Raw genomic sequence first — 24,142 nt, 5'->3', positions numbered from 1 at the left:
TGTTGGGAGTTGGGACAGTGAGAGTTGAAGAAGAAAGCTAATATTTTAATCCATAAATATAGATGGTCGGATTTAATTCGTTTCATCCAACGGTTATTAACCCAAATCCTTTCAGGGGTGATATCAGTGGAGGAAGTTGAATATCTGAAAGTTGAATATCTGAAAGTTGAATATCAAGGATGATTTTTTAGAGTACCCTGTCACCCACTAGATTGGTCATATTAATGGTTAATACCAGTACTCCAAATCGTGTGATATGATAACTTGTTTAGAATGTACATTGTAAATTTGTTGGCATTGAAATAGGAAAATGACATACATATATAATATTTGATATACATAATATACATAATCTATGTGGCATGCCAACTAGACATGCCACATAGATGTTTTACACAAAACCCCAAGAAGCAAGAGGGATTTCCCGCTTCTCTCTCATTGGTCCCTCTCCTTCTCTCTTTTTTGATTTTTGTAAAATTCGTTTGGTCTGGTTTTGTTGTAGTTTTTTTGTACATATTCCTTCTCTCTCCAGCTTTCTTGTCATCTCCTCATCTCTTTTCAGCTTTCATGTTCTCTCTCATCATCTCTCATCACCCATGTCAATGCATTACGAATTAATGCATTACGAATTAATGCATTACGAATTAACAGGGTATTTAACATAGCTGTCAATGGCAGTGCCTTATTATATTATGTTTTTATAGTGCATTTGTAGCTCATACGTTAATGCATTACGAATTAATAGGGTATTTAATATAGCTGTCCATGGCAGTGCTTTATTACATTATCTTTTAGTAGAGTATTTATTACCCATTTGTTAATGAATTACCAGTGTATTTAACAAAATTGACAACGTCTTCGACACTTTTCAATACAATCTATGTCAATAAAAATAAAATCCTCAAGGCATAATTTCCATGTGTTTCTTGTTCAATGCGTTCAAAAAACAATTACATATCAAAATGTCAGTGTATTGAACGAGTGCATTGTGCATAATTTACAATGTTCCAAATACAATACGCATTGCCCGAGACCCCAATGGTTGCATCCCCATTTTTGTAGTGTCTAAAAAGAGCTTAGAATTTGATGTATTTATCAAGGTTGTTATATTTTTGAGACAATACCCAACAATCTTTGGGATAATTACATTATGCACAAATAGTGCAATAACACACTGGGCTAAATAAACTACCAAATGCATGGTGTAATAACCTCATGGGCTAAATACACTGCTATATTTCATTGTGTAATAACCCATTGGGGTAAACACACTGGGAGAAATACACTACCAGAAATCACAACGTACATAAATAATGCGGACAAGTACACTACCAAAATAGCAAAGTGTAATCACTGGGATCTTAAACACAGCAAGCCAAAATAATCAAATCAACAACTAAGATCTATGTGAAACGAGTCCGCAAAAGTCTTATGCAAGAACAATAACCAAATACACTTTCATATTGCCAATGTATTTAGCAACTGCATTGTGCAAAATTTACACTATTGGGAATACACTATGCAATATTGCAAGGCCTACAAACAAATTAATTATATTGTGCATACTTCAATTGTATTACACTTTTGAACTGACAGTGTATGCTTTCGACCAAAAAAGGCTTCCAAACCTTATTACATTATCAAACTGACAATGTAATAACGAACTAGAGCATACCTTTGAAGTGGGTCTCCATTTTCCGATGGCCGTTTCGGTCGACAAAGGGCTGGGCTAGGTGCTCCTCACCTAACGGAGTTCATTGGTGGTGTCGGGTTGCCAAACTGACATCGAAATCCGTTGGATTGGTGCTTTTTGTCCGATGAAAACTCACGGCTTAAAGGTGGATTTCCGACAAAACCAATGACGGATGACAGCAAGTAGTGGCTGGACTTTGCTTGTGGGAGCCAGACGCTTCTTTTGATAGCAATGGCGGTCGGATTGATTGCTGGACGACGGAGATCCGATGTTGGCCATGAGAGAGGAAGAGAGAAGTCGTGTGAGGGAGGAGAGGGAGAGAGATGAGAGAGAAAAAAATTAGAATCCCAAGAGAGATGAAAGTAAAATCTGAGAGGAAAGATAAGAGTGATTTTAAGGTTTGATTTTTGAATTTTAAATTTATCTAGTCGCTTGCTTACATGGCTTGCCATGTCATTATGTATCCTTATGTATACCAACTCTATGTATGTTTATCACTACCGATTGAAATATGACCAAATTTTCAGTTCCACAACTTCTGCTCGACTTAACCAAGTTGTGATTACTGTGTAAAAGGATGTAGGTCTAGCTATCATCCATTCATGATTTTCTTTGATGTTCGGGCAGACATATTAGCAAAAGATATCATTGGGGTTGGTAGCAGGGAGAGTACAAGTCGACTGTGCTCTGAATGACAAAATGTCTCCATGGACGGCTTCTACGTGGTGTGAGATTTCATCGCGGATTATTAACGTGCATCAGCCTTGGGAACGACCGTCGTCTCTAGAGAAGGCTTCTTGGTCACCCTTTTGTGAATTCAGAGATTTTGTAGTTCTTCTGAATTGGATTTCATATATTCAGCTCAATTTTGAAGCTTCTGCAAGCTTAAAAGATATAAAGGATTCAATAAACGAAATTAACAGAACAAAGTATTCCATCAGATAAGCACATAAACCACCCAGAAACAACTCGTAGTAAAAATTGGAACTCCCAGGATAGCCTTACTTAATAGCATTAAGCATTATTAGAAATGCCGAATGGTAAATCGGTCAAGAATATACTAAAAGGAATGTTTTGAGTTCCACAGCCAAATTACAGCAGCAAGGCTATTCTTGACACTATCAACAATTAATCCACCATAGCCAACATTAGAGGGGAGGGGGGAGGGTGAGCGGGAGGGAAAGAATCCTACCAGAAATTGGTAGATTCAATTGAGATTATTTACTTCTATCACCAATTAATCTACCATAGCCAACATTAGAAGGGGGCGGGGGCGGGGGGGGGGGGGGGGGGGGTGGTGGGTGTTGCGGGGATCTAACAACTGTAAAGCTCAGGCACAACCAATTTACTGGATAAAGGCACATGATATATCTTATTTCTTTTTTCACTAATATAACTTTGCACTTAAAGCATGGAAAGGAATTTTAAGGGACGATGAGGTTGAAATCTTCAGTACTACACAATACACATTGATATATACCACTCGACATAAGTTTGAAAAGATTTAGACTAATCCATAAATGATTAAAACAGCACCTGTGAATGGTCAACAAAAGCCAGGTGCACCTGTTCAAACTCCAAAGGATTATCAATCATTTTGGTTGTGCCGAATTCTGATTCTTGGCCATTTCCATCTTCCTGTGCAGAAACATACCTGAATAGAAATCCATAAGAACATATGTTATCACGTTTTGTCATTATATATTATGTATGAATAAGCAAGTAATAAAATAACAGCTGTCATGACTAATGATGCATCAAAGTAATCACAACCCAAAACTTTAGAGTGGCTTGGCATAGAATAGGGCAAATCTTATGCTTATTCACATAATTCAGGACATGGCATCAGCAATTTTAGAACAGTGGCAGCACATTGTCAAGACAATGCTAATCTTCCCCCTCTTGTTGATATCCACTTTTCTTTTGATATCAACTTTTTATAGTAAGTCCCATATTTACATTGTGCATGTATATGACATAGACACCCAGCCCATAGATAAATTTATCATCCTCTTCACAGTATGGATCTCATAATTCTCAAACATTCACATACAAAAATTTTAAGATGGAGCAATTAATTAAGAAAATAATGTATGCCTCTTATAGTCTTATATCATAGTGAAGCCTTTGTCACACACAGTTCAGGGTGCATGCATGAATCCTAAGATAGATCAGCATAGTAGCTTCTCTTTTGACATTAGTTCCTATCAAGACTTACACTCTCCACTAATCCTATGGCGCCCATAACCTTTCTCATTACTTCCATCCATATCTTTTTTAGGTCTTCCTCTTATCCTTTCACTAGCTCCTACTCGAATTACTATCTAGTATCTACACTTCTTACATTACCATTAGTTTCAATAAATGCATACCCTAGACCATATGCTCTACATGCAAATTAGAACAAGGGCTTAAAACTGTATGCCAAAAATAAGGTTAGGCTTAAAGCATATGTTTGCTTGAATGAACCCAGTCCTCGTGATGAGTAAACTAAAGTTGCTTGCCTTCAAAGGACATTTACATTCCAAAATATGTTTAACATGCTATCCACAACCACACATAGAAATTACACTTTCCAAACATCCAGTGTCAACATTAAACAAGATCATACAGTCCATGTAATAACTAGCGTTACAAAAGCTTTTCCCCATTTTCACCCACCCTGTCCCCCTGCCCGCCTGCCCGCCTCTTTGTTCCTTCCACCCCTCCCCTCATTTCCAATATAACATAGAGAGACTAAGAGAAGAGAAAAGGCATCTTCATTGGTAATTAGAAGCTTTCAAATCTGATCAACTAAAACAAGGTTTTGATATGACAAAAGAAAGTATAGAATCGATATTTTCAGAATACCAGGTAACTGCTGATAAATGCACTAACAGATAAAGAACTCAGCTTATAACAAGTTCCAATCACATGCAACAACAACAATGACAAAAGAAGAAGCCTACAAAAATCAAACGGTAACTGGTAGGTTTAAGAACTAACCTTTTTTTTTTTGAAAAGAGTTCAAGGACTAACCTGGTCTGGAAATAAGGTGGATACGGGAACGGGGCCCTTCAAACATCCAGTTATCTTCATCCAAAGATTTAACCTCTCTGTTTAGTGCAGCCATCAAATCAGATTTAAGAACTGCGATGCCAAAAAAAAATCTGAAGTTCAAGACGAATGTGAAGCTCCATTGACTACTGCTGGATACAATTATGTATTTTCTTCTAGTAGTAACAAAATTATAAAATACAACAGCAAAGAAAGCACTGACATAATTCATACAGAGTATACCAAATGAGTACCATAGAATGACAATCTAAAGACACAACTATCAGGAAAAATTCTGGAAAGGAAGTTGTGCCAGGACCACAAAAGTATTCACCAAGCATATAGATTGTTATTAAGAATGTGCACTTCAGCATAATGAGATACAGGCCTCTGGAGATTTGACTATTTCTCTCTCAACATGCACTAGAAAAGGCAAAATGGAAATATGATCGAATCTTCAATGCCTTATTGATTATCAAGACCGTAGTCCCTTCGTCTTTATTCTTATTGTCCTATACCTCAAGTTACCCAGCAGTCAAGCAACAAGTAAATGGAACAACAACACTAATATTGCAAAACCTAACACAGTAATCCCAAGAACAAAACCAAAGACCATATGTAAACCAAGTAATGAAGAACTAACGAATTCCAGGAGCTAATAACTATAATTCAGAAAAACAAATCCGCAGAATTAAAGACTTGTTGGATCAAATGTGCACAATCAATATCTTAATTCACACAAAAAAGAACACATAGAGGAAATGTAATGACCGGCAACTGAGCAAACAAATAACCATAAAAAAAAATTATTAAATCGAATAAGAAAAAGCAGAAGATGATGATTAAATGGAAAGGCGAGAGACCTAGGAGTGCCTCGTCTTTGCGATCTTGGATGGAGATGAGATCGGAGGGGAAATGGAAATCTTCGAGAGCGGCATTGCTGGTGCTGCCACCTCCGACCACCGCCGTCGTTGAAATTGACGAATGAGCCGGTGATGTATTACTAGTCATGTTCCTCCTCCTCCTCTTCTCTTTCCCTACCTTGCAAATTAGAGAGTCAAAAAGACGCCTGGAAATGGTAAAGCCTAGCAGCAGGAGTCCTGATAAATTCAAAATTTTAAAATAAATTCAAAATTATAACAAAATAAAAATGTAAGGCCAATACTGGCCAAATGGGCCGTAGTAAGCCCATTGTACGAAAACATTCAATTTTTTTTTATCAAGAAGGCCCCAATCCAATGATCACTTTGCAACTCTTGAGCCAGTTTTAAATCCAGAATGACCACCCCATGCATGCACACAACGGATTACCAATTTAGTCATGAGCCGACCGAAATAGGGATTTTAATCCATTCCAAGAAGAATTCTCGTGTCATCGACTCTCGACCAACGGAACCCAGGAAATCCAAAGGAATTACCTTCCATTGATTTCGAATTGACGACTTGAGGGATCTTTTACCTCTAAGTTCAAAGATATAACCACTAGGTTAATACCAAGCTGTTCCCAGTACCGAAATCATTGGAAGAGAGGATTGAGTATTCAATTTGTAAAATTTCGTAGCGATTTGATGTAGATCTACTGATCCCAAACCCCGAAAGGCTATGGACATTCATTTCCATGGTTGTCTGAAAGTGGGTCTCCTGTTGTTATTCTTTACTGGCGTTGGTTCTTGTGTAGAATGGCATCCATCAACAACTGAGGTCAGCGGACCTTTACTGCCTGTACATTGAAGTAATTTTCTTTGATGGGTTTTGTTATTTGATTTGTATATGATGTGGGTTTTAGTAGTTGAAGGTGCTTGCTTATATGGACGGATGTTTTCCGTTCCATCTGAACATTGCAACACTTGTGGTTTTGAGTAGCAATCACAGATATTATTGCAGAACATATAATCCATTAGTCTAATGTCTGTGCTGTTTCTTCATATTTTTCAGGTCCAAAACTAAATGGTGATGGTGGGAGATTTCTGGAACAGGGCTTCATTCTAATGAAAAGCCATGAGCAAGAAGACAATCTACTAAAAACCGCAGATTATGTTACTGTGTCCAAAAATCTTGATTCTTGAACCGGATCAATGTGATTTTATTGAACAGCAGCTCCCTAATTCAAAGTTGTACCATTACAACTCTACTATTGAAGAAATGGAGTTGCATACACACAAGAAACCCAAAAGAATGACATGAATTCATTATGATAATAAAGGCCAAAGCCCATAACAAAACAAGCTGTAACACCCTTCAAATCCCCCTTGATGACAAATTATACAAAAGATGCAGTTGCTCCACCAAATGAGGGGGAAAAAAACATGTATTATATGTTGATAATTGATACATTATATACTTGATTTCCGAGTAGTCAGCCATGATGTCTTTTTAAAACAGCACAACCAAAGATATTACTATCCCAATGCCAAGCAGATCAATATTACTTTTGGACTAAGCTGTGAGTACTATGATCACACCTAGAAGCACGATGCCAAAGAAAACCAAGAGCACGCAGGTCTGCATACGAAATATAAGAAGTCAATTGCCAACAGAGGTCAAGAAGAACGGGGGATGTCTTATTTTTCTTGTATCAGTGAAATCACTAGTATTTATGCGAACACTTATCAGAGCAAAGTGAATCTGCCAACTGAATGTCAAATATGATGCGAAATTTTCTTTTCTTTTTGAATCGAAAATATTTTATCAAGAGAGGTAAAACAATGCTTTTTTCAAACATTGAGCCCATCTTAGGAGAATTCAGGTAGGTCTAATCAATCAAATAACAGAGAGAAAGGGGGGAAACAAAAATGGGGAGGAAAAACAGAGCATACCAAAATGACTCAAATCACAATTCTTTGTACCTCCTATATAAATCTTAAAAGAACAAAGAGGAAATGATAAGGTCACACGCAAGGATTCACAGATAAACAAGAATAACTCAACCAAAAAGATAATACCAGATCTAGATATGTGTTGCTAAATGAAATATCAATCTTACAATAGAGATAGTTTACTGAGAGAGAACAAAAGCAACAAACCCTGATTTTTGAGGAATCAGGACCTCCTAAACCACCACCAAAAAGACTGACATACTAGACATCTACTGCCATACTTATAACAGAACAACAATACTATAATATTCTTAAACTAAGGCTAAAGTATTATATATGTCCTTAAACCATTCAATTTTTTTTGATTCTATCCTTAAACTATAAAATTTCTCATTTATATCATTATACTCTCATTTTGTAACCTATTTATGTCCCAAGTCAATGTTTAAGTGTTGACTCTGACAAATTTACTGATGTGGCATTCAAGCTCCGGTGATCGTATCTGATGTGTCAAAAACAAATCAAATCAAATCAAATTATTTCCACCTGTGAAATTAACAAAGAAAAAAAAACAAAAACCTTCCTTTTATCATCTTCTTCCTAGATCTCCCTGCAACAAAAACCCACTCACTGGATATGTCGGATGAAGACATGGCCTTAACCAGTTCAATTTCAGATATATACACATATGCATACAGCCAAGGCACTCTCTCTCCGTTCAAGCATGATAGAGTCAAGAACTTTCCCTCTTACAATTTTCTCTCTGCGCGAGATCGAGATTGTCTTGATTTCATTTTGATTTGATTTTAATTTTCTACAAAGATCTGCATCCTCTCTCTCCATTGCAACCGCCAACCGGCGCTTCGTCCTCCTCTTCCGTCCCCGAGATCTTGAACGCTAAGCTCCTAAAGTTCAGTCTCACTGATGATTTGAGAGATTTTATTAAGGGATTCACGTCTAGTACATTCTAGCACTTTCCTATTGTAGTTATCTTGCAAATGGACCATTGATTTTGAGAGATTCCTATCTTGCTGATGATTTGCAATTGTCCAGCCATTTCATCTCACGTTCTTCGAGAAGTATCCAGTATTTTTGTAACTTTTTTTTATTTTTTTTTAAAATTTTCACGGGTGAAAAGAAATGAATTAAAATTTTTTTATTTTGCCACATCATCAGCCCATGTGTAATGTTACTTTGAGTTTAGGGTGACACATCAGTAAACCTGTGGGAGTTAGCATTGGAATGTTGACCCAGGACATAAATAGGTTGTAAAATGAAAGTTGAAGGATATAAATGCGAAATTTTATAGTTCAAGGATAGAATGGAGAAAAATCAAATAGTTTAATGACATATTTAATACTTTAGCCCTTAAACTAATAAGAGAAAGACAAGTGTTCCACTCTGACTCAGCCACATGATCCTTCTGGACTAGTCTTTCTTGGAGTAGCTGGGCTTCTCCTTTCAGTAGGGCTCTCCTTTTGTATGTCTTCTTCATGGGCCTATCAATACCCTCCCCTAAAGCATGAACATTGTCCTTGTCGGGAAATTATACTCACTCTCCTCCTTGAGAGATAAATCAACACGACAATAGAGAAATTGAAATTGAGAAAAGCAACAACCAACACACAATATTTACGTGGAAAACCTCCAAGTCCAGAGGAAAAACCACGGCCGTTGTCAAAAGACAACCAAGAGAAAATTCACTATGTAAAAAATTTATACAACCACACACTCAATTTTCTCTCACCAAGAAAAACCGAAGAATCCCAAAAGATAAACCACAAAAGTTATCACCCTTTGCTCTCTCTAGCCTCACGCACAAAGCCCTTATTTTTTTTCTCTACCAAAAACCCTAGTAAACCACTAGTATTTATAGTAGTATAAAATCTCCTAGTTCAATTCTACCTAGGAGTCCCTCCCCAAGAAGTTTCCAATTACAAATATGATTTCCTTCACATTCCTAACTTGAAACTAATTTGGAAAACAAGTTTTGTTGCAACCGGGACTCTTTCATAGCATTAAACACCTAATTTTTGATCAAAATTCCACAATTCTCCACTTTGATCAAAAATCTCATAGCCTTCGATATACCACTGTCTTCACTGACAGTCATGACTCTCTATACTGAGAATCGTCCTCCATAGCTTTCGCTATAATATTATCTTGACCGACAGTCCTCAAGGTTGAAAGAAGGAAAATGAGCTTGAATATCATAGAATAGCTCCCAAGAACTATCATAATCAGGCAGGTTCTTCCACTTCACTAACACCTCCTACTGACCATCAATGAGCTTACGAATCTGTTTAATGTCTTCTGGCGAAGGAAGCAGTTCCAACTCCTTTGTCATAGAAGAAGGCCAAGTTTGGCAAAGAGTCCCCTCAGATATAGACTTCTTAAGCTGGGAAACGTGAACATTGGATGGATGCTAGCTTCAGGGGGTAAGTCCAAACAATAAGCAACTTCTCCAACCTTGTCAATCGCCGAAAAAGGGGCATAAAACCTGGGACTCAGTTTATGATAAGTACGCTTAGCCAAAGACTTAAATTTATAAGGCTGAAGTCTGAGATAAACTTGATCACCCATCTGAAAGTTAACATCACGTCGCTTGCCATCAGCCCTCTGTTTCATACGACATTGTGCCACAGCCAGATTATCCTTGAGCTGGTCCAAAATGGCATTGCGGTATTGCATAAGCAAATTCACTTCTTCCACCAATGAAGCTTCATTAGAGAACCAGAACAGTGTGGGAGGAGCACGACCATATAATGCCTGAAAAGGGGTCATCCATGCTGAAATATGAAAGGTAGCGTTATATCAATACTCCGCCCATGCTACCCATTTAGGCCACTGTTTAGGATGACTACTCACAAAACATCTGAAGTATTCCTCCAAACATCGATTAACCACTTCGGATTGGTCATCCGTTTGAGGGTGGTAAGCGGTGCTCATCTTGATGGTGGTACCTGCTAGTTTAAATAACTTCGACCAAAAATTACTAACAAACACACGGTCACGATCCGACACAATGGACTTAGGGAAGCCATGTAATCTCACTATTTCAGCTATGAAAAGTGCAGCAACTTCTTTGGCAGAATAGGGATGAGCCAAGGGTAAGAAATGAGCATATTTAGTCAAACGATCGACCACCACCAAAATGGTATCCAGATTCTGTGTCCTCGATAATCCACCAATGAAGTCCATAGATAAGTCATCCCAAGAAGAGCAAGGGATGGGCAAGGGTTGAAGGAGACCTTGAGGACTTAAAGTAGAATATTTGTGCCTCTGGCACACTTCACATTGGGCAACAAACCTTTTCACATCTGTTCTCATTCCCTGCCAATAAAAGATCTGGGAAATCCTCTTCTAGGTTCGCAAGTAGCCTGAATGGCCTCCTTGTGGAGTCGAGTGAAATTCATAAAGGTATGCAGGTATGTTATGAGAAGATTTAGGAATAACCAAGCTGTTTTGATAAAATAAATTACCTTACCTCCTCCTCCTTCGAAACTCCTCTATCTACCCCTTACTCCTTCAACACTAGCTCCTCCCTATGGCCGATCTACCCAATCCGGCTACCCAATCGGTTTTCAACACCAACTCCTCACCAACAATGACTACCCAATCGGTCTTCTTCCACTTCCATTCAAAGGGGTTTGATATTTTATTTTTTAGATTGTTAAAGGGCTTTGATTTTCTGGGATTAATACTACGATTTTTTTTATGCATACTGTGATTTTCATGGCTTTGATTTTCTATGATGAATATTGTGATTGCAGTTGCAGGTTAGGTTTAGAAGCTGGTGTTTAGTAATGTTCGACCCTCTTTCTTAAATTACAGGGACTTAATTGACCCATCCTGAATACTTTAAGGGCTTCGCAGAACCTTATATAATAAGTCAACAACTAATGAAAATTACATGTCAGCAACATTATAACAAAATAGTGCTCTAAGCGCTTGTTTGAACCGTATGGTAAACTCAAGGGGCTCATTTGGTACGAAAAAAAGCTTGTGGGTTGAATGAACTCTTTTTGATAACTTTAAGGCTTTTATGATATTTATCTCTTAAAATAAATAAAAGGAAAATATATTTTTTATGTGATCTCAAAATACGTGTGAGACGTATAACGTGTGTACCAAAATAAACGTACGTTGGATCCCGTCCGCGTTGTAAAACTTATCCATTATTCCATTTAATTGGCGGCCCAGAGGCCCAGACGCAGTCACTTGCGCCATTGAACGCGATCCATTGAAACAAGCACCGTAACCACGTGCGAGTGTGCGACGATTGCCGGCAATCCACCACTGACGTGACTCACCCTCCGTCGTATACAATCTACGTCTCTCGTCTCTTCTTCTTCAACCGCCACATATCTCCCTCTTGTCGATCGGATTCCTCTTTCGGATTCTCGATGACGGTCAGTACTCTCTTTCTCTATACATATGCAACGATTTTTTTGAGGAGATTTGAGTGATTTTCTCTCCGTGTGTGGGTGTTGTGTTTAGCATAGATCGTTGATTTGGTGATGTGTGGATCGATCCGTACGACCTTCAGCGTGTGAAATTTTGTGGCTGTGTGGACCTTTTTTTTGCTGTTTTGAGTTGGAATGCTAACGTTTTTGTTGGATTTGATTTTCTGGTGGAAGTTTTCTTATGTGCCGTGTTTATATCCGTAGAAGTTGTTTTTCGGGGAATTAGATTAAATGAATTTGTTTGTTATGGTAATGTGAACTGTTATGATCAATGTTTCATCATGTATTATGAAGCCCTTAGATTCATTTCCCTCTTATAATTTAAGCAATTACTTGCTAGAAGTTTGCATTCAACATTGTGTGCTCACATTTAGATGAATAACAGGATATAACTTAAAATTGACTTCCACCACCATCTGGGCATAAAGCTAAATTAGTGTTTCAATGATTCAAGAATGGTTGAAACTTGAAAAGATGACTATGGGGAAAAAAAGAAAGAAAGCAGAGATGATTATGGAACTTCATCTTGAAATTCTCTTGCAATACATAGTCTGTTTTAATCATAAGTGAGGTTGTAAAAGAAATTGTTGTTCCACACTTCAGATACTACTAGAGTTTCGTTTAGGGTTTGTCATTTTTTAACGATGTAATGTGTGCCTTTGTAGTTTTGGTTGTTATAATCATTTTTCCATAATAATGAATCCATTAACCACTTAGTGTGTAGATAATATGTCATATATTTAAGTAGACATGTTTAGGAATTTTGTGACATGGCAATGGAGCATCATAGCTTGTTGAGAGTCTTTCTCTCCATTCCTTGTGATGGAATTTTAAGTATCTACGCTATTACTTAATGTCACATACCTCTTCAGCCTCAATTTTTGTCCAGATCTTGAGAAAGGGTTGGGTTTTATTTGCTATGCTACAAAACTTTGGATTCACTTCTTCATTCTCGCTGCAGGTAAAAACTGTTAAAGTCAGTAATGTTTCCCTAGGAGCAACCGAGAAAGATCTTAAGGAATTCTTTTCTTTCTCTGGTGATATTGAATATGTTGAACTGCAGAGGTTTGGACTTATGTGCTCTCTCTCTCTCTCTCGCTCTCACACACACTCACACACACAGTCATACTAAGCATATCATTCCATATGCAGTGACACAGAGCGGTCTCAAATTGCATATGTTACCTTCAAGGATGTACAAGGGGCAGAAACTGCGGTTCTTCTCTCGGTACTTTTTGCATCTCTCTGCTCGCAATATCATTGGACTTCGTATACCTGTTTCTTGTTGTTTGTGTATGATTTATGATGAAATGTGTAAGAGGACCAATCAGTAGGGATGCCTGATCAAAACATTGCATTATATGATACATTGTAAGCAGGGGTTAACTTTCAGTTTTCAGGAAACTGGCTATCGGTTCGATAATTAAATGACAAAAAATGATAGAAAGTTCTACTGCATACTTTCGGCTTCTAATTTGTACGAGATGTTTGTCAATTGAATATGGTCACATTTTTTAAAATCACTTTTGTAATAGTATGTGTAAGTTCCCAAATACTGTATAGATGAAGATTTTGTTGAGAGGAACTGGAAACAAAGATGTAACTTTTCCTGACTCTGTTCTCCCTTCCTTTCTTGATTGTAGGACTTTAGTTTCTGAAGGGACTTTAGCAGCTTAGCTTAAGATTCAGTTTTTCAGTGGCATGAAGCACTGGTAGTTTTCTTGCAGGAGACAATGGCATGATAGACTGGCATGCATCATCATATGAATAATTGAAAAGAAAAATGAAAGAAAGAATAAGACACTCCCAATTGATTCTTGTCAATGCCTTGTAAGTTTATAAACATTGAGACAATAGTCTTACTTCCTAGGCATATCAATGTTAATTACTTTAGTTTTAAGCGAGTTATAATGATCTTATCATGTGTTATTTGATAACTTTGAATCCTTTAGCCTTTTGTAGTTTCTCCTAATTTATGTAGTACCCTAGAAAGCTACATGGTTACTGTAGCTCTAGGTTTGTAACTGTCAGATTCATATAATACATGTTCCTACATTTTTGGCGACTTGAAGACCTGCAATCAAAATTTATACCTCCATTGCGAGAGCCTTGTGTAAGGAAGTTGTCTACCTTTAACTTTTATATAGTTTCCTTTCAAAATTAGCTATAATTACCTGGTTACAGTAGATTCATTTGAACGCAGTTACTTGCAGTAGATATCTTAAGAATGGGAAGACTCTCAGGAAACATCTTGTTTAGTGAGGTTTTTGTCTAAAACATTCCGTGAAGAACATATGGGGTACCATCTTGACCAACTTGTAAACACTTGAAATTATCAAATTAATTGCAGTTTTTATCGTGAAATTGCAAGTGCTGATGATATATGATGTCTGCAAATATTAGTACAATGTTTGAATTGGGAAAGTGTTATCCTGGGAGTTCAATTTATACTTGAGTCTCTAAATAAGAAAGCCTTTCATATGTTGCTGCACCTAGTGTCTGGTAAGACCCTAATGGGACAACTGAAAATGAGAGATTCTGGGATTTTTTTTTTGTTTTGCAGAGTTTACAAACTGTAATTTGACAAGCTGGCAAAGCTATATCTGCATGTTTGTGCAAGTTCAATGGTGCTAAAGTGATCAAGCAACTTGATTTTAATTTGGCTTTCCTATTAGTTGTACCAGATATTGAGCAAATTTATCAATGATATTAAGGCACAATGTATGAGTAAATTATGTTGTTTGATCATTATCATATCTCAGGGAGCAACCATAGTAGATCTGTCAGTCACCATAACTCTGGCAGAGGAATACAAGCTGCCCCCCAATGGCTTGGCACCCCCTGTAAGAAGTCTTCGTTTAGCTTCTAATTCTATGTGATTTATAGAATCTAGAACGTTGCTGACCTCATTACTATGCAAATTCTCTGCAGGAAACTGAGAAAGAAACTCCTGCTGGTGCCCAGTCTGCTTTACGGAAGGCAGAGGACGTGGTTACTAGCATGCTTGCTAAGGGCTGTATCTTAGGAAAAGATGCTGTCAAGAGAGCAAAGTCATTTGATGAAACGCACCAGCTAACCTCAACTGCCTCTGCTAAGGTTTCTTCTATTGACAAGAAAATAGGGCTTAGTGAGAAGATTAGCGTTGGAACTTCTGTTGTGAGTGACAAAGTCAGGGAAGTTGATCAGAAGTTCCAGGTATCAGAGAAAACAAAATCAGCATTTGCAGTAGCTGAGCAGAAAGTTGGTACTGCAGGATCTGCCATAATGAAGAACAGGTATGTGTTAACTGGAACGTCATGGGTCACAGGTGCGTTCAATAGGGTAGCACAGGCAGCTGGGGATGTAGGCCAGAAGACGAAGGAGAAAGTGGGGACAGCGGAAGATGAACAGAAAAGGGAAATGGTTGATGACTATGCTCAGGTTCATCTCTCAGATTCACCTAAAGCGTCTGAGCAAACTTCACAGCATCCTTCAAAGCCTGAACCTGCTCAAGGTCTGATCCTCTGATTTCTACAAAGGAAGACTTCTCTTTCGCTCAAACTCTTTCGCTTGATGGTTTACTTTTTTTTTCCCCCTTCCATTTGAAGCAGTAGGGAATGTAAGACCGCATGGTGCAGATTAGTTGGATATTATTTCGGTTCATGCCATGACTTTCCTTGATAAGATATGTTAAATATAGTAGATTCTTATGATTTTGCCTGTTTACTTGTTCCTTGTGCGCTCTTCTTATTATATTGTCCATGAAAATAGTTGTTGGTTTCTTTAATAAGAAATGTTGCCATTTTTTTACATTAGTACTAAAAAAAGTACACGTCATAAAGATAAAAATCTTATGTTAAAAACTATATTTGAAGGAGTAATATACTATAAAAAATCACCATGTAATGACTATATTTACTATGATATATAAGAGAGATTGTTTTCCGTGGTAAGGATGGTGTGTATCACTCTGATAATCAGAATTCGAATCACACCTCCTCATTTAAAAAAAAAATTCAGACAAGAATTACGGATAGCTCAGATGGTATTCATGTGTGTGGTATCTCATAAAAATCTTGAGTTTGAGCTTCTCCATCCCTTCCCCTATATTCAAAGGGAAAAAAAAAAAAAAGTCGGGCTCAGACGCTTAGTATTTCAGATTCCCTAAACTTCTCATATTATAAAGACTTACTATAGTGGTTTCCTGCATTTAGGGAACCACTGTAGCGTTATATACCATTAAAATAATATTATTTATCACTCACTCTCTCTCCAATGTCCTACGCAGTATCTTTTCGTCTCTCCTTCTCTCTCTTCCTTTGTACTACAATCCTCTCCACCTCTGATCATTGTATTTTAGAAAATCTGTTAAAAGAAATTGCTACAAATGCACTTATTATGGGCTTTGAAGTCCATCTCTGGCTGCATTAATATAGTCTTGGCCTAGTAGTTTGGCATGTGAAGTTTGGGAGCAAGTTGTGTTAAATATTCCAGTTCTTCTCTCTATTCTCTCCCTCCTCCTTTGTACTACAATCCTCTCCACCTCCGACCACTGTATTTTAGGAATCTATTAAGATAAACTGTTGTAAATACTCTTATTATGGGCTTTGAAGTCCATCTCTGGCCACATTAACAATTGACATAGTCCTGGCCAATAGTTTGGCATGTGAATTTTGGGAGCAAGTTGTGTTAAATATTCAATACACATGATGATATCTCATAGAGGTCTCAAGTTCGAACCTCCCCTATCCCCTTTGCCTATAATAAAAAAAAAAAATCCCGGACAGAATCAGGTGTCGTGGACTGAATTTTGTTTTGTTGATGTTCATGGGCTATTTATGTCCACTTCTGGGCCCCATTGTTTACTCTCTCTTTCTTTTTCTTTTTTTTCCCCTGAGAGAATCAAGAATATATGAGGTTTTGTAGTGACTATTTCCTCAGCTTCTCCATTGTTTTTTAAAAAAGTTTGACATTTTTAATTTTTGAGGAATAAACGCATGGATATTTTGAAGATACTTTCAGCCCATAATTATAACCTGGACCCGAGCCCTAAACAACTGGGCTTATGAAGACCGCCCCAATCACAGATACGGAAACAGAAATCAACGGTCCAGATTCGAGGAGAAACACAGATCTCAACGGATACGAGACACCTGTGATCGGTGACGCTCGACCCCTAAAATGCAATTGAAATTTCTGGCGGCTTCAAAGGATCTCATTCTAGCTTGCGAGAGGGGAAATTGGCACAATAGAGGGATGAAAATACAATAAACAAAGCCCGCAGAGGGGGAGAGTTTCATAGAGAGTTCTAGAGGGAGAGAGAATGGTGCTATGGGAGATCACATTGGCAACTGCGTACTTCTTGGGGATTAAACGGACTTACAAACTCGCTTTGAAGATCCAACGCCGCGTTATCACCCCTAAACACCCCAAGATCCGTCAGTTTGTTCAAAGGTAATATTTCTTTTGTATTTCGGATTGATATTGATCGGCGTTGGAGGTTTTGCTCTGTGCTTTCTGGGTTTTGGAATAGCTTTTCTTGTTTTGTCTAATTTTTGCTTCATTTATGGGTATCTGTTATGATCCAATGATGGAAATTACTGTACTTCATGGATCATTTTGTCTGTTTTGCTCTATTAATTTGTTTTGTCTGTCAGATTCTGCATTTGCATTCGATTGTAATTTTTATGGGCTTTTGTGATGTTGTAAGATTGCGTTAGGTTTACTATAGCCTCTCGTTTAACGAATTAAGTTGTTCAAAAATCAAAATGGAATTTGGGGATCCATAGCTAGCGTAAATAAATTAAAAAAAGAAACAAACAAGTCCAGCTCACGCAAGAGGCTGTTGTAAATGAAGATACTCTTACAAATTTTGACTTCTTGGTTGGTGCTGATTCTGTTGATAGATATAGAGTAACGGAGATCTTATTTCAACTGACAATAAGGAACCCCAAGTGGCCAAGTTATTTTCAGAAAAATGGGAATTGTTCCACACATAATTCGTGTTAGGTAGGTATGTAACCTAAAGTAAGTAAGTAACCCCCACACGGATGTTATTACATTCACAAGCATTTCTGCACTAACCGACCGAGACGCTTTAGCAGTTCATGCATTATTCTGTTATGCTGGCCAGGTTCCTTATTTTTTTCTAGTTTAAGCAACGCCTGTTAAGCCCTTCAACGAATTTGTTTAAGTTTGACTGTCTTCATTCTAATGTGCTTTTGAAGATTGTTGGTGATCCGGTTATAGATTGCCTTCTGCTCAGGGTCTTGCTCAGAGTTTTTGGGAAATGAAACAAAAGTTATTGGTTTCTCTTATGAAATATTAGTTGGTCGGCAAATCTACTATTCACACTCAATTTTTTCTCTGTACTCATCATTCTTGTTTGTGAATCTTCTGCTCAGAAGTTTATCTTCTTTAGTGTTTCTAATCAATATGACTATATCTTGTTCAGTGCATTATTCATTTAAATTGATTCTCTAAACAACTCATATAGATTGTGCATATGCAGACATAGAGGTCACCAAGAATTGTGGTCACTATATCCAGTGGTTTACAATATCTGGAATGCCATATGCATCAATCGTATCTTTGTGACCACAATCATCAGAGTAATATTAAATTAGCCTCCCAGCAGTTTTTAAGAGTGCGATGATCTATGTCAAGAAAATTCCTATTCAATTCATCGACTTGTTTTGATGGCCTATTAATAGTGAGTTACTTTAGATGAATGCAAACGTAGCATGTGCTAATGCTGGAACCTGCTTTCTTAGCTTGAGAGGCTCATATTTTCAAACTACGGTAAATTATTCCAGTGAGACTAATCTAGCTTCGCCTGGGAATACATTTTTTAGACCTATGCAGATTGTTTAACTTTATACAAGCTCCAATTGAGGCTCCTGCACCTGTTTCTCTTGGTGGTTTAGGAACACTGAAGGAAAGCCTCTTGTGAGGAGGAGCCGGTTAAGCATGGTGATCCACTTAATTGACCCACCTGACATACAAGATTGCATACTTAAGATCTATGGATGTAAACTTCATGTGTCTATCTGGTCAATGATCATACATTGATTATGTCATAGTACATATTGCTGCATCTTTCAGAACAGTTCATCAGTTTTCTAACCTTAATCCCACTGTCGTCTAGTCATTGCATAGGACGGTTAAATATGTGCTTGATTTTCTTTTGTTTCCACTGCAGCGCACACCACAAGGAATCTTTCTTCTAATGCACAAAAAATCTATCTTTTTTTTTCCTTGAATGCCATCATTGGTTACTCCCCAAGGTGGGTCCAGTGAGGCCCAACCTTGGAGAGGTTCCACTTCCTTACAAATGTTTCCTCATTGGATTTGCATCATAAATTTGCAATGCCTGCTGCTTTTTCTACACCATCTCGGAATGAGACCATATCTTTCAATCTTCACTTAAGAATCAGGTAAAATGTTAAGGTAACTTATTTTCTGGTAATTTAAATTTTTCTGTGATAAATCGGTTACACATCTTCTTTTGAATATTGCAGTGTTCTTTTTATCACTCGTAGCATGTGGATGGTCATAGTTGAGAGTGTGGTAATGAACTAACTTGATTGCGCCACTCTTGTTCAGTCAAGACTTGTATTATATGCATGTGGATAGTTGTTAGTTTAGTTGATATCCGTGCATAGTTTGGAAGAAATCAGATTTGTTGCACTCAGTGGATTAAAGTGTGATTATGTTGTTAAATTTATTTATTTATCTTATGTTATTTGGATTAATCAGAACCACAGATTTTTCTTTGATGCTTGCGGAAAATGAAAAAGCATGTCTGGTTATGGCCCCTTCTTTGAAACTACTATTATTTATTGCTATAATCATTGTTTAACATGTTTCTTTTCCCCTCTATTACCTTTATCCCCTTTGCAGACGCATACGTGCGGTTTTTGATGTAGCTGTCAGGGTTCACCAGAACATACAACAGAGAGACATAGAGGTTGGTCGGAATCTTGGTAATTGGATTCTGCGATGGCTTGACCGAATGAAACCATCTGCTCAGATCCGTGGTCCTGTGAAAGTCATTGATGGAAACCGGAATGTGACCATGACAAAGCAGGCAACTAACCCCTCACAGGTGAAAAGTAATGGGGGCACCCAAACATCTAGAAATGGCAACTCTGATAGGCATCTATTTACATCATCGGCCAATCTGTTGGCTAAACCATTTCCTGCCATTTCAATGATGATTAGACGTCCACGGCCTGCTGGAAATATGACCCATTTTCGGCACTTCTCCACATGGGGACCTGACATGTTGAAGTCAAACCATGGAAGACAAGGATTGGAAGGAGTTTTTCGAAAGGACATAATGCAGTGGATGCTGCGGAATTGAAAGTTATTTCTTTTCTTGTGGATAATAACTATAACTGAACTCTTAAGAATGAACCATGGAGAGATGGCATGTTATAAGACTTTAAAGGATGTTCTAAAAATTGATGGCTGAAAGTTTTGATTTCCTTTCGCTGTTTGTTTTGGGCTCTATAGATCCTTTCTGGCTTTTCTTTTATCTTCTCCCCTTCTGAGGTTGCTTCAGAAGACGGTAGTTTTTCGTTGTTGCAGGATAATAAACTGGGCAGGATGTATGTATTGTGTTGAACATTTTAAGGTGTCATGGAGAGAGCAATTAGTATACAAGTGAGCGTCATGGAGTTTGATTTTATAGGGCTTACAAAGTCCACAAGATTATGGCTAATGGGTTGTCTCATGAGTTTGCCACAAGATTTTTGGGTTTATTACTTTAGCCGAACTAGATTTTTGGGTTTATTATTTTGTCATTCTCTTTAGTTTGCCATGGCAACCGTTGCAGCACCTTGCACTCTCTGGGCAACTGATGTTGCCAAGGTAAAAATTTACCGACAAAATGGAATTGTTCGGTTAATTGATTGAGCGGTTGGGTTCAGTCAAAAAAAGTTATGTATTTCTTTAAAGCGTCGACTGAAAAAATCAAACACTGTTATGTTTTTATCCCTTGTGTTCACCTATATTTTTTTCCCTCGTTTTTAAAGTTTGAATTTAATATTAAATTTAATAGTAATTATTACAATAAAGTAAATGAAAATTCACCTATGGATTTTTCCCTAGTTTTTAAAGTTTGAATTTAATTTTAAATTTAATAATTATTATTACAATAAAGTAAATGAAAATATAAAAATCCCAACATTGTTTCATGGAATGATAATTAAGCCTACTATTGTTCATTTTCAGGTATAGGAATTTGCAAAGAATGTGTACTGTATCTGCAGAGCTCCAAACCAGGAGTTTCTGTTGATTGTTCATATTCTTCTTTTCTTCTCCTGGTTTGTTGGACAAGGGCATGTATTTTGTGCATGTTATTCTTGTCATGGTAAAAAAAAACCCCTTTGCCTTTTCTTTTGTTTTTGCTTTGCATTTATGTTTGTAGTGTTGGCCAACCATCATGAAGAAATTTTCACCTTTTCTTTTGCTGGTGTGGTGCCGCTCTGCTTTTTATATATCTTCACTGGAACTTACTGTGGTCAATACTTGCCAGGAGAGACTCACTGTTACGGTACCTTTTGGTAAATGGTTGGTGTAAAGGTCATTTCTACAATCGTTGAATAGTCAACTTTTATCACATGGAGACCCGTCTGCACATTTGAATTCTGCAAACGTCACAACAAGAACAACCGTGAAAGGTCTCAGACCGGATGAGGGATGTCGATCGTAGAGGCTCCGACGATCAAGTCAATGGTGATCGGAGATGGAAAACCGGCGATGGTCAAAGTGTTTGTGGCTGAGTATTTTGGTGAGGGGTTGGAAAGTTTTTGTCTCTGGTTTGCGATGTCCGGATCGATCCCCTTCTCCAAGGTAGGAGAAGGGTATTTATATGAAAGTGAGTATAAACCTCGAGAGTTATGTCACCCACTTGTGTCCTTTTTGATAAAACCCATGGTATATGCGCATAAAAGTCAAGTATATTGGATGTGTCAGGTTTGGTAGACGAAAAGTAAGATAGAGATGTTAGGACACATGATGGGACTGTGACATGTGTCTGTCACAGTATGGAGAGGAAGAAATGATCATGATCCAGATTGACATCTGGGCGTCTAGGCGCCTTCGTTGTAATCGCGCCATTGGTTGGTGAAAGGAAGTTCAGGTTAAGTAATGACATTGTGAATACAACAAAGCAAGTATGAGAGGAGACGTTAGCCACTTATTGTCAGGTGTCAAGGACACTGTTTACTGTCACGTGATCATGTTGTCAATGGGCAGAGCCTCGAACTTCTTGAATGGGCCTTAGCATGGGCCAGAGTGTGTCAATTGGGCCCTGAATTTGGGCTTTGCGGACGTGGGTTCATCTTTTATGGGGTCCAGTGGGGCCATACGATTTTAGGTAACTATAGTTGGTAGAATGTGACTAAGACCTTGAAGATATAGGTATCTCAAAATAAATTTGATCTTTGAATGGGGAGGAAATTTAAGGAGTATAAATATTTTGTCATCTTTTTCACTCCTACATTGTAAATGATGTTTTCATTGGAACCATTTAGAGTGTGTTTAGATTGTGAAGGATTTGGGGAGAAAGGAATAGAAGCGGAATTTCCTTTCAAATCCCTTATTTGGATAGTTTAGAAAAAAAAAATTAACTTGCCAAAATAATTCTCTGTTGTTGGAGATACCATTTCCATTTCCATACTACTCTGTTGGAGATACCATTAGAGGTGAATAAATTTTTAAAGTAAGGCTTGAGAAGCAAGTACATGCTTATTAGAGACTCATGAAGCATAAATTCTGTTAAAAACTGTTATCTTACAGAAGTTGGGGCGCATTGTGTTGTTTAGATTGCTCAATAATGACATGTGTTCTCACAAGTCACAAGAGTATTTCTCCTGCTAGGAATCGAACTCAGGATATACCGACTCCATACGATTTTGCCCCAGAACCTTGCTCCCACTCAGTGGGAACCCGAACCCGCATCTCCCTAATCCATACGATTTTGCCCCAAAGAGATTCAACAATTAAGCTATAACCCAAGTGGTTGTTCAGTTAAACCCAGTTTCAAAGCAACATCTTTTTTATGCCACAATTCAATAGTAGACGTCTAGATATTTGAAAATTTTAATTGTATTGGCAGAAACATAAACCAATAACAGATCAGAGATATATAGTAGTGTTTAAAAACCCAAAAACAAAATCATACTTGGAAAATCTTCCATATGTATATATATGTATGCACAGATTTAAGCCCAGGAATTATCAAAAGCAGCAGATGTGATTGCATTTGAGAACTCCTGAAAACTTATCCTCCCATCGCCATCCGTATCGGCCTCCTTGATCATCCCGGTCAACTCCTCGGAGGTGAGAGCATGCCCCAACTTAGCCATAGAATGTGCCAACTCGGCCGCGGTGATAAATCCATTTCCATCTCTATCAAACATCCTAAACAGTTGCCTCAGCTGCTCCTCACTGTACGGTGACTTGGCCGGAAGAAACTCCGGCGACACTAAGGCCACAAACTCCGAGAACTCAATGAGACCATTACTGTTTGTATCAGCCTTTTGAATAAGGGTTTCGAGCTGGTCAGGGCTCGGTTTTAGCCCGAGAGACCTTAATAGAGATCCTAACTCGAGCTGTGTTAGGCTTCCATCATTGTTGCGATCGAAAGACCTGAAAATCTCTCGAAGCTCTGCGATCTGCTCATCATCTAGCTTCACTTGAGGTGCTTACTCATATTCACAAAGCTCTCTCTCTCTCTCTAACAATTTCAGTTTGTCAACTCCATAAATAATCTTATTCCCAAACCAAATAAAATGATCATATATCTAAATAAAAAATAATTAGATATGTATATGTATATGTATAGAGATCATACCAGTAAAGTAAATGATCTTTTTCTTTGGTTCTGAAGATCTCATCCAAATTCTTGGATTTCTTGATATTCCAGTGATCAATGTGGGAATTGGATCAATGAAGACAAAAGAATAAGAACAAACTCATAATGGAGAAAGAAAGAGAGAAACGAACCAAGATTATGCCTTTTTGGTCTTCAACAGATAATAGATGAACAAATCAGAGACAAGAAGACATGTTGATGATTGATTGAATGATGAATAATACAAATGTTGAAAGTCCCAAAAGGACGATGCGTGAATGCCGTGATT

The 24,142-nt window shown here is 37.7% G+C and overlaps 4 protein-coding genes across 7 annotated transcripts; 2 read left to right on the top strand and 2 right to left on the bottom strand.

Moving 5' to 3' along the window:
* Positions 1–2,086: 2,086 nt before the first annotated feature.
* On the bottom strand, positions 2,087–5,824 carry LOC119980518 (protein SAMBA-like). Of its 3 annotated transcripts, none has more exons than XR_005463892.1 (4): positions 5,593–5,824; positions 4,712–4,822; positions 3,230–3,347; positions 2,087–2,577 (listed from the first exon to the last, which is right to left on the bottom strand). XR_005463892.1 is itself a non-coding variant. In XM_038823245.1 (3 exons), exons 1-3 carry the CDS (start codon positions 5,738–5,740, stop codon positions 3,286–3,288), a joined length of 321 nt encoding a protein of 106 aa, XP_038679173.1. In that variant the 5' UTR covers positions 5,741–5,824; the 3' UTR covers positions 3,038–3,285. The 3 variants fall into 3 exon arrangements, 1 of the variants encoding a protein (XP_038679173.1); XR_005463891.1 differs by having other exon boundaries at positions 2,087–2,570; XM_038823245.1 differs by lacking the exon at positions 2,087–2,577 and having other exon boundaries at positions 3,038–3,347.
* Positions 5,825–11,754: 5,930 nt separating this feature from the next.
* On the top strand, positions 11,755–15,716 carry LOC119981300 (binding partner of ACD11 1-like). Of its 2 annotated transcripts, XM_038824360.1 has the most exons (5): positions 11,755–11,957; positions 12,973–13,076; positions 13,164–13,239; positions 14,774–14,854; positions 14,943–15,716. In XM_038824360.1, exons 1-5 carry the CDS (start codon positions 11,952–11,954, stop codon positions 15,516–15,518), a joined length of 843 nt encoding a protein of 280 aa, XP_038680288.1. In that variant the 5' UTR covers positions 11,755–11,951; the 3' UTR covers positions 15,519–15,716. The 2 variants fall into 2 exon arrangements, with proteins under 2 accessions (XP_038680288.1, XP_038680289.1); XM_038824361.1 differs by lacking the exon at positions 11,755–11,957 and having other exon boundaries at positions 13,014–13,076; positions 14,575–14,854.
* Positions 15,717–17,204: 1,488 nt separating this feature from the next.
* On the top strand, positions 17,205–20,739 carry LOC119981452. Its single transcript, XM_038824571.1, has 2 exons — positions 17,205–17,444; positions 19,893–20,739. Exons 1-2 carry the CDS (start codon positions 17,314–17,316, stop codon positions 20,353–20,355), a joined length of 594 nt encoding a protein of 197 aa, XP_038680499.1. The 5' UTR covers positions 17,205–17,313; the 3' UTR covers positions 20,356–20,739.
* A 2,311-nt stretch (positions 20,740–23,050) lies between these two features.
* Positions 23,051–23,896, bottom strand: LOC119980760 (probable calcium-binding protein CML17). The gene is made up of 2 exons (XM_038823555.1): positions 23,854–23,896; positions 23,051–23,703 (listed from the first exon to the last, which is right to left on the bottom strand). The coding sequence occupies exons 1-2, from the start codon at positions 23,894–23,896 to the stop codon at positions 23,222–23,224; spliced, it is 525 nt and encodes a 174-aa protein (XP_038679483.1). The 3' UTR covers positions 23,051–23,221.
* Positions 23,897–24,142: the final 246 nt, after the last annotated feature.

Source organism: Tripterygium wilfordii, chromosome 16 (genome assembly GCF_013401445.1).
Source record: "Tripterygium wilfordii isolate XIE 37 chromosome 16, ASM1340144v1, whole genome shotgun sequence".
Classification (NCBI taxonomy): domain Eukaryota; kingdom Viridiplantae; phylum Streptophyta; class Magnoliopsida; order Celastrales; family Celastraceae; genus Tripterygium; species Tripterygium wilfordii.
The sequence above is the reverse complement of the archived record's forward strand: the minus strand, read 5'-3'. Positions and strand labels throughout refer to the sequence as shown.

What these genes read in the sequence shown, in the direction of transcription:
- LOC119980518 (XM_038823245.1), bottom strand. Translation starts at nt 5,740, where the DNA reads ATGACTAGTAATACATCACCGGCTCATTCGTCAATTTCAACGACGGCG. An exon ending in CAAAGACGAGGCACTCCTAG is followed by an intron (nt 4,823 to 5,592) that starts GTCTCTCGCCTT and finishes TTGGCATCGCAG; the next exon opens with TTCTTAAATCTGATTTGATG. An exon ending in CCACCTTATTTCCAGACCAG is followed by an intron (nt 3,348 to 4,711) that starts GTTAGTCCTTGA and finishes ATTTCTATTCAG; the next exon opens with GTATGTTTCTGCACAGGAAG.
- LOC119981300 (XM_038824360.1), top strand. An exon ending in AAACTGCGGTTCTTCTCTCG is followed by an intron (nt 13,240 to 14,773) that starts GTACTTTTTGCA and finishes ATCATATCTCAG; the next exon opens with GGAGCAACCATAGTAGATCT. An exon ending in CCAATGGCTTGGCACCCCCT is followed by an intron (nt 14,855 to 14,942) that starts GTAAGAAGTCTT and finishes AATTCTCTGCAG; the next exon opens with GAAACTGAGAAAGAAACTCC.
- LOC119981452 (XM_038824571.1), top strand. Translation starts at nt 17,314, where the DNA reads ATGGTGCTATGGGAGATCACATTGGCAACTGCGTACTTCTTGGGGATT. An exon ending in ATCCGTCAGTTTGTTCAAAG is followed by an intron (nt 17,445 to 19,892) that starts GTAATATTTCTT and finishes TCCCCTTTGCAG; the next exon opens with ACGCATACGTGCGGTTTTTG.
- LOC119980760 (XM_038823555.1), bottom strand. Translation starts at nt 23,896, where the DNA reads ATGAGATCTTCAGAACCAAAGAAAAAGATCATTTACTTTACTG. An exon ending in AAAGATCATTTACTTTACTG is followed by an intron (nt 23,704 to 23,853) that starts GTATGATCTCTA and finishes AATATGAGTAAG; the next exon opens with CACCTCAAGTGAAGCTAGAT.